Source organism: Propithecus coquereli, unplaced genomic scaffold, assembly GCF_000956105.1.
Source record: "Propithecus coquereli isolate 6110/MARCELLA unplaced genomic scaffold, Pcoq_1.0 Scaffold142, whole genome shotgun sequence".
In the NCBI taxonomy this organism is placed as follows: domain Eukaryota; kingdom Metazoa; phylum Chordata; class Mammalia; order Primates; family Indriidae; genus Propithecus; species Propithecus coquereli.
The window spans coordinates 7,591,636-7,604,584 of NW_012138525.1; the positions used below are offsets into that span (position 1 = coordinate 7,591,636).

Below are 12,949 nucleotides of genomic sequence, written 5' to 3' on the forward strand. Positions count from 1 at the left end.
TGGCTGAAAATGCAAGTGGAAAAAAGTATTTAGTTTAAGATAATTGGAAATTGAGGTCATGAAAAAATACATAGTGTTTTATGGAGGTATTGTAAATGAATTTTAGTTTTTCCATCACTTTACAGAAGCTATATAACTCTCTCTTTCATTAACTCAGGTAATTAAGAGCTAACTGTATTCACGATCCACTTAATATCTGTAATTACTGCATACTAAATTCTGGTTGTACTCTGTATTCAGTAGTTTTGTTGGCATGCTTCTTAATTTTTCTTTCAAATATAACATGCCAGTTTTGACAAGGCCAACAGGAGTAGCTCTATATACTCCTTTTCTGTCTTCCTCTTCCATAGCTACTAATAAGACTATTTCCAAAAAACAGTATAAGTCCAAAGGCAATCAGGATGTATTCAATTTTTTAAAATGTTAAAATTTTTAAATTTTCTTCTGACTTTTCTGTTAATTGATTGCTGATGTAGCACTGAGTAGGAAATGGATCTCTTTAAGATCTTATTTGATGTGTATCATTCTGGAGTTTAAGATTTTGAAGCAAATCCATGTGGTTTTTATTCTTTCTTTTTGGTTATAATTGGGACTGTCTATTTATAATAAAATTCTTAACTGTATCAGTTTCTGTCAGGAATATGGTATAGTATAGCTATGTATTTTTATGGAATTTTTAGTAACACTTTTTGGTGATATTTTAAAATCAGGAATTGTCAGATGAAATTGAAGATTATACTCACCGCTTTAATACTGAAGATCAAGTGGAATGGAACTTGGTGCTTCAAGAAGTAGCAGCTTTCATTGAGGTCAGTTTTTGACTAGAAAGATCGTAATTATGAATATATAAATGGCTATGTGGTTTATGTTTTTGTTGTATGTGTATGTCAAGAAGCATTAACTTATATTGATATTTTGTCTTGGTCATTAACTTCTTACTGCTTTTTTCTTTAGGCGGACCCTGTAATGGTGTTGAATGATGATAATACCATTGTTATCACATCTAATCGCCTGGCTGAAACAGGAGCCCCATTGCTCGAACAGGGCATGATCGTGGGACAGTTGTCCCTGGCTGATGCACTCATTATTGGTAATTGTAATAATCAGGTAAAGAACTGTGAAGGAATTATGCTTAAAATTTGCTTTGAAACATAATGCTCTTGATTATCACAGCAGGGATAATAAGGATATCTATTTCCTCATAAATATCCTGACATCCATCTGTGAGGAAATGATTAACTAAATTACGGTATGTGCATATAAGGGATATGTTACAGGCATTTAAATGGTTTAGAAAGAATTTTTAATAACTAGGAAACTCATGATATGGTAAATGAAAATAAATTTTCCAGGGAGCTATGTAAACAGAATTATTTCATATATGTTAGACTGTCTATATACATATACGTACAGGAAAAAGACTAGGAAGTAATTTACAAATATCTAAAAGATTTATTTCTGAATAGCAGAATTATAGGTGATTTTTATGTTCTTCTTTACAACTTCCTAAAGTTTCCAAAATTTCTATATATTACTTTTCCAGTTGGGAGGAGTTGTTTTTGAGTACATTTGTCAAAACTGAATTTCAAATACTTTTTTTATAACAGAATAATCCCGTAATGTTGAGGATTTAATGCACTGGAAATGTCATTTACTGGAATTTATTGGACATTGGAAAAGTCACCAGTAAAGACATTTTTCTATGTGTTATTTACACAAGCTTTAATTTTGAATCCTATCCTCGAACCTGTCATTTTTGTTATTGTTAAATTATTCTAGTAGTCCTCCATTTTTGGCTTTTATAGCCATTATTTTGCAAATTTCTACCGTAAAACTCTTTTGAGACCAGGCATGATGGTTCACGCCTACAATCCTAGCACTTTGGGAAGCCAAGGTAGGTTGATTGCTAGAGGCCAGGAGTTTGAGGCCAGCCTGAGCAACATAGCAAGACCCTGTCTCCACAAAAAATTTTTAAAATTAGTTGGGTGTGGTGGTACGCTTCAGTGGTCCCAGCAACTTGGGAGGCTTTTTTGACTTGGGAGGCTAAGGCAGGAGGATCACTTGAGCCCAGGAGTTTGAGGTTGCCATGAGCTATGATCCAGCTACTGTACTCTAGCCCAGGCAATAGAGCGAGACCTTGTCTAGAAAAAAAAAATTAAAACCAAATGAAACAGGCACAGTGGCACATGCCTATAGTCCTAGCTACTTGGGATGCTGAGGTAGGAGGATTATTTGAGCCCAGAAGTTCAAGACTAGCCTGGGCAATATAGCAAGACCCCAACTCTACCAAAAACAAAAAACAAAAAAACCCATCCAAATGAGATATCACCCACCCAAATGGCTACAAACAAAACAGATCAAGAAACTGATAATAGCATGTCCTGGCAAGATTACCCAAAAATTAGATACCTCATACTTTGTTGGTAGAAGTGTAAATTGGTATATCCATTTTAGAAAAACATGAGGCATTATATAGTACACCTAAGTATATGCTGTACTATATAATAGGTACTAACCCTATGACCAAGCAGTTCTACTATTTTCTTATTAATTTGTGGGAGTTCCTAATATATTCTGCATGAAAGGCCTTTGTCAGATTTATATATTGAAATACCCTCTCCTACTCTGTGGCTTGCCTTTTATTCTCTTCTGATGTGTCCTTTCTGTCGCTCTCTTTTTATACATTAATTAAAATATTTATTGAGCACCTACTCTATGCTAGACCCTGTTCCCAATACTGAGTCACATCGATATTTCAGCCTGGCTAATTTGCCAAAAGTTAGCATGTTTTGTAGGACCTAATATAGTCTCTGTGTTTCAGTAACTGTATTTTGTTTTGTTTTGTTTTTAAAAATACCTGAGGCAATTGCTGGATCAGTGGAGGTGTAGATAGATGGGGAATGTGATAAAAACAAAATGTTAATTATAAGATAGAGATGATGGTATCACTGTACAATTCTTCCAACCTTTCTGTCTTTTGAAAATTTTCATGGTGAAATATTAGAGAATAAGATAACCAGTGTCCTTAATACACTTGAAAGTCAAGAGTGATAATGTGATGAAAGACTTCAAGGTCTGTGTGCTGCATTAAAGGCCAGGTTTGTTTTTCTTGCAGGTTAAATTCAGTGAACTAACTGTTGACATGTTCCGGATGTTACAAGCTCTGGAAAGGGAGCCAATGAATTTAGCTTCCCAGATGAATAAACCAGGAATGCAGGTGATCTTCTCCCTACATTTGCAAACGTGGTAACCCTCTGACTGCTTCCGCTCCTCATGGAACGCAGCCCTTTATTCAACAAATGCTACAAATGTGAATAAGAATTCCCTTGATGAGAAACGGAGAAATAAAGAAGCATAATTATAGTAACATTGAGTAAAAAGAAGAATATTTGATAAAAAGGATAGTGAAAACAGGCATTGATAATTCATCTGTCAAGTATAGGTTGTCTATATATTGTTTTCTATGTGTAAATACAGGAATCAGCTGACAAGCCAACCAGACGAGAAAACCCTCACAAGTATCTTCTTTACAAACCAACCTTCAGCCAACTGTACACATTCTTAGCAGCGTCTTTTAAGGTATGTGTGATCCAGTACTTTTTACTATGTGGGGAAAATGCGCCCTAAATGAAATCTGAGAATCATTCTTTTCTTTGACTATTTGAGTCAAGAGTCTATGAAAATGAAAAACCACCTCTAAAATAATGATCCTAATCACAGTTTTTTTTGGAATGAAAATTTCTTATGATGTTGTGAATGTTCCTTATTAATTAATGAGAATGTTGATTAATTATCATGCTCCTGGCCAGGCGCGGTGGCTCACGCCTCTAATCCTAGCACTCTGAGAGGCCAAGGCCAGCGGATCGTTTGAGCTCAGGAGTTCGAGACCAGCCTGAGCAAGAGTGAGACCCCGTCTCTACTAAAATTAGAAAGAAATTAGCTGGACAAAATATATAGAAAAAATTAACCGGGCATGGTGGCGCATGCCTGTAGTCCCAGCTACTCGGGAGGCTAAGGCAGAAGGATCACTTGAGCCCAGGAGTTTGAGGTTGCTGTGAGCTAGGCTGACTCCACGGCACTCTAGCCCGGGCAAAAGATTGAGACTCTGTCTCAAAAAAAAAAAAAAAAAAAAAAATTATCATGCTCTTTTCTCCAGGTTTTTATTATTCAACTACTTTAGGTATAATAGTCAATTCAGAAGTGACAAGAGCAGAGTGCCTAGGCATCTTATATAATCAGGCAGCTCTGTGAAACATTTTGATAGTCTGAAAGAACTATGTGAAATAGGAGAATTCTTCTCAAAGTTTATATAGAGAAATCCATGGAAGGAATTTTGTCTTTTAGACTTACAGTCTGGATCTCCTTCATTTCAGGTTTTCAGAGAGCATTCTCTAAATGATGGGGTTTTTGAATCAGAGAACATCTTCACAACTTCTGGCAATAGTTACAGATTATAGATTAATGATGAATCTTTGCTGTGTGTAGAGTTTTAAGTCAGAACCAGCAAGAGTGACTCTTCTCTTGGAAAAGACAATATGTTAAATGAGGTTCTTGTTTTCCTCATAACTTTAAAATGTCATGAAGTTTAAATAAAACTGTGTTGTTTTTTCCTGTTTGTTGTTTTGTATGTGTGATTTTCTTTAATTTTAGGAGCTGCCTGCCAATAGCGTGCTTCTGATTTACCTGTCGGCCACTGGCGTTTTCCCCACAGGTCGTTCTGATAGTGAAGGTATAATAAAGGAATGCTCCCTGTCGTGAGCAGGGCTTGAACTCTCTTTATTTTCTACAAGGTGATGCCCCATGGCCCACAGACCATCTCAAGCTTTCTAGATAGGCGATCAAATTTAAAACCTGGTCTATTTGTTGAATTGGCAATCTTATGGATACCTCGGTCTCTTGTTTCCTGAAATATTATACAGTGAAGCCCATCAGTTTTCTTCTAAGTCATCAGAAAATTCACATATTTAGTGCTTGCTTCACTATCAAATTTTCCAAAAGCATAATATATAAACATATATAGATATATATAAGGAGTTTGATGTTTTAAAGTTGAAAGGATGATGGAATAAGTAAGCCTAATTATCTATTTCACATCAATGAATTTTTCTCAACCTTTAGAACATTAGGGAACTTGGTCAGTGGCTACATTATGGCTGAAAGTCTTTGTAGAAATCAGTGTACTTTTGTAACTGTGAAAGTTCAAGCCCTTGTCATGATTTTGTTTTCTGTTCTTTTCCTTTATTTTGTTTTATGGTTTCAATCTGTAGAATATTGGGATGCTGTTTCAGAATAAAAACTTAAAACCGTCAAGAATATATGAGTCCAGAAATTGATCAGAATAGATGAGTAACTTGGATGTAAATAAGATAATTAAATCTCTATCGAGGCAAAAGAAAAAAAATATTGTCTAAACATCCTTAACATTTTCCTCCTCATCTGTTTGTTGAAATTTGCATTCCTTTATACAGTGCATGTCCCTGCCATCTTCCGTGCATGACCTATAGCTTCTCTTAAATGTTAAAATGAAAACAAAACAAATCTCTTTAGTCTTTTCGTTGCAGTGATTTTTTAAGTGATAAAGTAGAACACTTAACGTTAAAAGTGATGCAAAATCTTAAGCTAGTTTTTTTGTAATAAAGTTAGTAATTTTATTTACAAAAAATTATTTCTATGTCTTATAACATATACTGTTGAAAGCAGGTTTTCTAGGTCCATGCCTAACATATTGACCTCTTATTTTACTTTTTTCAAAGTACAGTAGGTAAAAACTCAGTGGTCCTTCAAGAGAGATTATCCGAACATTCCACAGCTGCTATTCCATTTAGATAAGAGTTTAGCTAACTCATATGAATCCAGTGAGAAAAGGCTAACTTCAAAACCAGAGCTAAAGTGGCTGATTTAATAGTAATAATAATGGATTTTTCACACACTGAAATTTGGCAGTACTTTTCTTGAAAATGAAGTTTTTTTCAAAGAGAATTTTCAAATTCTATTGAAATTTTTTCCTAAATTTTACAATTAGTGGCTCATTTAAAATTATACTTGTTTAAGAGATTAAGATTTCATTCTGCAACTGTCTTTTTAAAATAATTTTGTTAAACCTAAAATTTTAATGAAATGACCTTGAAATGAAAAGGTCATTTTGGACATTCCAGATCTCCATCCCTTTTATTACCCAGAATAATGGGATGCAGTAGATTCTTGTTTTGTTTCTCATTATGTTCTGTTTGAAGAACTGATGAATAATTAAATGATTTTTTAAAATATTGAGACAAACATGCTGAAATCATTTAAGTACTTCATTAAATTAAAATGTTTGCTTTTAAAATAATTAAAATGTTTTGTAATTATCTTTCCTTCTGTCTATGAGAGATTCACACAATAGTTTTGTATTTGAACATCAGATCAATGATACTCTTCAATTGAAGTCTAGGATTCTTCCCTTTGTTTTTATAGGTCCTTATGATTTTGGAGGTGTACTTACTAATAGTAACCGAGATATTATAAATGGAGATGCCATCCACAAACGAAATCAATCCCACAAGGAAATGCATTGGTATGTATTCTGGTGTCTCTCCCTATCATAAAAATTACAGCTCTGTCTATAAATATAAAAAATATTAAGTGAAATGGGGACTTTTTTCAAGTACTAGAAAGGTTCCCTTAGACTACTATTAATAATACTTACTTGAACTCCAGCAATATTTCAGGCTCTGACTATCCTAGGAAATTAGAATTTTTGGTTGCTATTCAGCTTTATAGAGTATATATTATATGTCAAGCACTATTCAATCACTGGGAATATGTGAGTGAACAAAATTGCATTCTAGTAGGAGACAATGCATGTATACATAAATAAATAATATGTCAGGATATAATATATTTTAACATCAATATGAATTTTCTATAAGATTCCTTTGGAAAGAACTTATTTTCATCTTGTGGTTTTCTTTTTTTGAGACAGAGACTCAATTTGTTGCATATAAAGTTCCTTTGGTTTGATAAAGCACAAATGAACTTAATTGTATGATTTTAAATAGAATTTCATCTGTGAAAGTTTGCTCTTTTTCCAAACACAACACCTTCACTGCTTGGGTCATTATTGGCTCTAGAATTTCTCTAGCTGAGAAAAAGCAATCTTGTTATAAAGAAATCTTGACTGGTCTGAAACTACATTTCTAATACAGATTAAATATCTTTATCTGAAATGCTTGGGACCAGAAATATTTTAGGTTTTGGGTGTTTTCAGATTTTGGAATATTAGCATATACATAATGAGACATCTTGGGGATGGAATCCAAGTCTAAACATGAAATTCATTTAGGTTTCATATACACCTCATACACATAGTATCAAGATAATTTTATTTTTCCCTTTGGGATGCTGAATAAACTGTGTTGTGTGCATGGTCTTGCTCTGTCGCCCTGGGTAGAGTACAGTGGCATCATCATAGCTCACTGCAACCTTAAACTCCTGGACTTAAGTGATCCTCTTTCCTCAGCCTCCTGAGGAGCTGGGACTATAGGCGTGCACCATGACACCCAGCTAATTTTTCTATTTTTAGTAGAGATGGGGGTCTCGCTTTTGCTCAGGATGGTCTCAAACTCCTGAGCTCAAGCAATCCTCCCACCTTGGCCTTCCAGAATGCTAGAATTACAGGCCTGAGCCACCGTACCTGGCCATGTGCATGTGTTTTGACTGCAACCTGTCACATGAGGTCAGGTATAGAATTTTCCACTTGTGATATTATGTCGGCTTTCAGAAAATTTTGTATTTTGGAGCTTTTAGCATTTTAGATTTTCAGATTAGAGATGCTGACCCTGTACTGCATGATCTCACTTATACGTGGAATATAAAAAAGTCAGACTCATAGAAACAGACAATAGAGTGGTGGTTGCCAGGGGCAGGGGTCAGGGGAAATGAAGAGATGTGGTCAGAGGGAACAACCTTTCAGTTATAAGATGAATAAGATCTAAAGTGCAGCATGTTGACAGTAGTTAATACTGTATTACTTACTTGAAATTTGCTAAAAGAGTAGATCTTAAGTGTCCTCATCACCCACACACACACAGATACATACAAAGGGTAACTATGTGTGGGGATGGATGTGTTGATTAATTTGATCATGGTACTCACTACACAATGCGTGCATGTATCAAATCATCGTGTTTTACACCTTTAATATGTACAATTTTTATTAATAAAAGAAAGAAAAATCATTTAAAATGTATTGAAGTTTGATGATATTGCTCACTGAAACATCATTATATACATTTACATTTACATTAATATCTGTACACATGTACACATAGTCTACTAAGCCTTGGGCAAGAGAGCATGCCAGCAGTGGCTCTCAAATATAATCCATGTTACTGGACTTCAGCCTTTGGGTTTAATAGGTCTTCTGTGGCCCAGCGAATCTCCATGTTTAACAGGCACCCTTGTGATTCTGATGCAAATGTCCAGAGAAAACATAAATGATAGTAAAGGGGGGTTCCCTACTTGTCTGCAATATTAATATTAATATTGTAATATTAAGATGTTACTTGAAATATTAAAAATCTTTAAAATAGAGATTTTGAAGATTCATTGAAACACAAATCTGGTTGTGTTATTGCTTCTTGTTTTCAAAACATGTTTTTAGAAGGAGCTTTTGAATATGAAACAAGTACCTGCCTGCTGATTTCTGAGGTTTTCATGCCGTATGTTTAGTCATCTTTAAATATATAGATTTCTCTTTAGCTTAGATATTCTTCAGTAATAATTATTTCTAAACTTTTTGTTTAAAATAAAACTAACTTGGCTATCCCAGTAAATACAGACTTTTTTTGTCCTTTGCTTAATTAATCTTTATCAGGGGTTCGCGATGTCCCCAATAAAGAGAGAGTCCCCTGGCAGACCGTGTTGCAAGAAATGAATGAAACAAAGACACAGAAACAGAAATAATATTTAAGAAAGCAGGGAAGTCAGGGGACCACCAGCACTCTGGTACCAAGGTGGAGATGACTGAAACCCAGCACTTGCTTTTTATTCCCTTTGCCATGTTGCAAAATACAATGATCTCATGGGAAAAAATCACGGGATACAATGAGCAAAGGTTTTGGGGCTCCCCCCAAAATCACAAGGTATACTAGCTAATTTCCTTCTCCTTTCTAGAAGTGAAAAACACATAATTCTTCATTAGGTACAATCCTTTTGATCAAGATAAACTAACTAATTTTATCCCAAGCTCAAGCTATGCACATGGATATCAATCTCTAACTTCAGTAGATGTGACCCATTTGATAAAGGAACAAAGAAACTACATGCTTTCCACTGGGAGACTGGTTTTTTATTAACTGAGGCATTGTTGAGAGAAAGGGAGAGAAGAAACTTGGCCCAGTGTTCAAACAATGGAAGCCCTGAGACCCTTCTCCTGGGCTGACATATGGCAATCTACCTCTACAGCCATGAGAAGTTTTCAAGTCAGGCTGCCCACAGCTTTTCATGCATGAGACCCCTTAGGCTCTGAGGTTGGAGCATGCTCTGCTGTATTCCCAGATTGCTGATATATGTCCCCCAACTAGGCAGTTAACATCTACCCTTATTTCAGGCTTCTGCTCAGGCAATTTCTTCACTTCCTCTCCTCTCACAGCCTCAGACATAGCATCATTAAGTCCCAGTGGTCTTAATCCCATCAAATCTTTGGTTTTTTTCTCAGTGCTATGATGAAAAGGAGATATATATGAGCAGATCAAACTGAAGAATAAGATTTCTGAGACTTGGCCAACATAGTGATACAATTCTTCATTGTTGTTGTTGTTGTTTTTCCAGCCTTCATCCTGGAGATCTCTATCCTTTCACCAGGAAGCCCCTGTTTATCATTGTGGATTCTTCCAATAGTGTTGCATACAAGGTGAGTGTCCTGATGGCTACTGCACACATTAGACATTATGGCACCAACCCAAGGGTACCCGCTCTTAACGTGTGCCTTTTTATTTTGCTTTATTTTATTTAATCTTATGCAGTTTGTATTTAGTGTTTCTTTTCTTTTGAGGTTGTGCATGCTAGTCAGGATCTCGTGTTATGAATAGAAACAAGAAGAAAACGCATGAATGGACTCTCAGTGGAAAATAATAAATCCTCCTGCAGGAAAAAAAAATTCAAGATTTCCAAGATCTCTGGTGGGAGGTTTATTTTTGTTATACAACCCAGAATAATTTTTTTTATAGAGGTAGAAGTATAAAGGTGAATTTTATTTTCTAGTTTTCGAACATTTTCCCCTTCTGTCTACACACTGAGTAGTTTAAGTGAAACTTTTATCCCGTGTTATACAGTTATAGTCTTTGAATATTAACATTGTTTTACATGTACTTCATTTTTCAAAAATTTGTGACATTTGGAACAAAAGATGGCCCTGAATGCTTAAAAAGGTGACAGGAATCTGACTCGAATATCCTTTGTTTTATATTTTGCTATTAAAGCTGTGGTTTTCAGAGATTCTAAAAAGAATGCCACAGTGAGCACTTTAAAGTTGGATTTTAGAATTCAAACTGTAACAATTTATAGGAAAATGAAAATATAGTCTTTAGAGTCCTTTATATCTGGTTGGAATGTTTCATTAGTGAAAAATGTGTGCACAAAGTGCACAGATCTTCCACTTTAAACTATTTCTGTTGTGAATGTTCCTATTTGCAATTAGATGGAGAAGCAAACATTTATAGGTTTATTTTAGGAGAGCAATGGAAATGTCTAGTAGCCAAGAGAGCTGACCCCAAGTATATGTTTTCCATTTAGTTTTCATATTTAGTTTCACTTTTTTTTTTCAGTATGTGCTACAATTTTATTTTATTTTTTTATTATTATTTTTTTAATTTCAGCATATCATGGAGGTACAGATGTTAGGTTACGTATGTTGCCCTTGGCCCCCCCCACAAGTCCGAGCTTCAAGCGTGTCCATCCCCCAGGTGGTGCACATCGCACTCATTGTGTATGCGTATTACCCGTCCCCTCCTCTCCCCTCCCCCCTGTAGTTTCACTTTTTAAACTCTGAATTCCAGGAGCATCTAACTCACTCTAAATTTTTTAGCATATTTCCTGCTATCCATTTTGTCAGTTTAATATTACAACTTTTGATTTTTAGGAAAGTTTCCTGTATACTTTCTTAAATTTTGTGTGTATGTGTGTGTGTATGTATGTGTGTGTGGTGTTGTGAGAGTTAGGAGAGTGTGGGAGGCTGTTGAAGGAAAAGTTTTATTGGCCACCACAATTCAACTTATAAAACCAGAAGAGTGTAGGCATTTTGTTTCTTCACAGAATTGAAAAGAAGCATTCTGTGTCTTTGTCAATGAACATGAATCAGTTGCTACAGTTTGATGATGTAACAGAATGTGTTGATACAGCAGGTCAAGTTTAACATGATCTAGCATGCACTCAGAGTATTTTAGCACTCTATTAATGTCTTTCAATTGAATTGCATGTTATTGGACACCTCTTATAATCTCAAGATTATCATTCATTGTATATGCCTGCTATTTCCAGAACACTGTTTAGGTATAGAATGAGTATTGGATGCTGATTTTAAAAAACACCTTTGTGCATAATTGGAAATGTATTTACTCAGTTATACATCATGATTTAATTCTAGATGCCCAAGACAACTGTGACTAAATAGAAAGTGTTTTTTGTTTGTTTGCTTTTGATGGCACATGCAATGTCAGTACTTTAAAGAATTAAATTGTTCAGAACATACTGGTCTTTAGAAATGAAATGAGGACCCCATATGCAGTAGGCAAATCAGAGCAAGGCACAGACCAATTTGGTCTTTTTAAAAATTAGTATTACTTAATGCATCTAATTCAAGCATGCAGTTCTGTGATAACATCTGAAGGTGTCTGATATTTGCTTTTCCCACAAAAGCATTTGTAAAGAAGTCTTAAACTACCATTTTGTAAGTTTTTAATGAAAAAAGAGAACTTAGTAACTAATGTATTATTTCTTGAATACCTACTTCGTTATATATGTTTCATATATATGAGCATTTTATAAGTATATGTCTCCTATATGTTTCTTCATTTAAATATAAAGTTTCATGTGTATGTCTTCATTTAAATATTACTTTTTTATATTTATGAAAGTAGCAGCCTCGAACTCTTGGGCTCAAGCAGTCCTCCCACCTCAGCTTCCTTAGTAGCTGGGATTACAGGCATGAGCCACTGTGCCTGGCTTCAGTCATCATTGTTAAATTACTCTCCTTGTCTAGTATCTGTTTCCTTTTTGTTGATTGTTTCTGTTTATTTTTGCCTATGTCTTTCACATTAGAGACCTTCCTTAGAGTATCCTAATACTGGCTTCTCTGCTCATATTTAAGAGTTGAGCCCAGCAAACCTATCGGAAACTCTGAGGAGGGGGGTAAGGCTGGTCCTAGTTGAGCTGGACTTTTTAGTTGAGTAATCTCTAATGTCAGTATCCTTAGGTCTTTCTCTGTGGCCTGGTCATGTTTATCAAAGAAAACACAACTGCTCTGTCTGGAGTGTAAAGGTCTGATGACCAGCACTCTGCTCTTTTCCCTGAAGCATGTGTGTGTTCATAGATACGTGTGTCTTTATGTCCCCAGTGCTTCACACTTAAAAGATTCTTTATCAGTATATGTTGAAGGATTAAATAAAGGTGCTGTTATCCTTGTTTTATACTTGCGGAAGCTTGGTATCTGCGCAAGTTCAATATCTTGCCTAATATTTCCAGCACCAGTCTTTCTCATTCCAACGCCCATGTCCTTTCCACACTGGAGAAGCTTTGCAGGCTCGTCTGAGCCTCCTTTCAGAGGAGAACAATTGAAATAGCAATATTTGGGTAACAAGTATGGCCGGTATTTTGATTCTTAGATTCCATTAGGAGTGAGCTAGGTGAGTTAATTGGCTTTATCTGTGATACTAATGAGAGTTAAAAAAAAAAAAAACCATCTGTCATT

General features: G+C 35.2%; 1 protein-coding gene across 1 annotated transcript in view; it reads left to right on the forward strand.

The window, feature by feature from the left end:
• Nucleotides 1–12,949, forward strand: part of SCAI (suppressor of cancer cell invasion) — a 105,377-nt gene that overhangs the window by 75,014 nt on the left and 17,414 nt on the right. Inside the window, exons 8-14 of the mRNA XM_012639682.1 lie at nucleotides 711–809; nucleotides 955–1,107; nucleotides 3,116–3,217; nucleotides 3,478–3,579; nucleotides 4,651–4,729; nucleotides 6,457–6,556; nucleotides 9,814–9,895. Of these exons, the coding sequence (XP_012495136.1) occupies nucleotides 711–809; nucleotides 955–1,107; nucleotides 3,116–3,217; nucleotides 3,478–3,579; nucleotides 4,651–4,729; nucleotides 6,457–6,556; nucleotides 9,814–9,895 (717 nt within the window). The remainder of the gene's footprint in view (nucleotides 1–710; nucleotides 810–954; nucleotides 1,108–3,115; nucleotides 3,218–3,477; nucleotides 3,580–4,650; nucleotides 4,730–6,456; nucleotides 6,557–9,813; nucleotides 9,896–12,949) is intronic.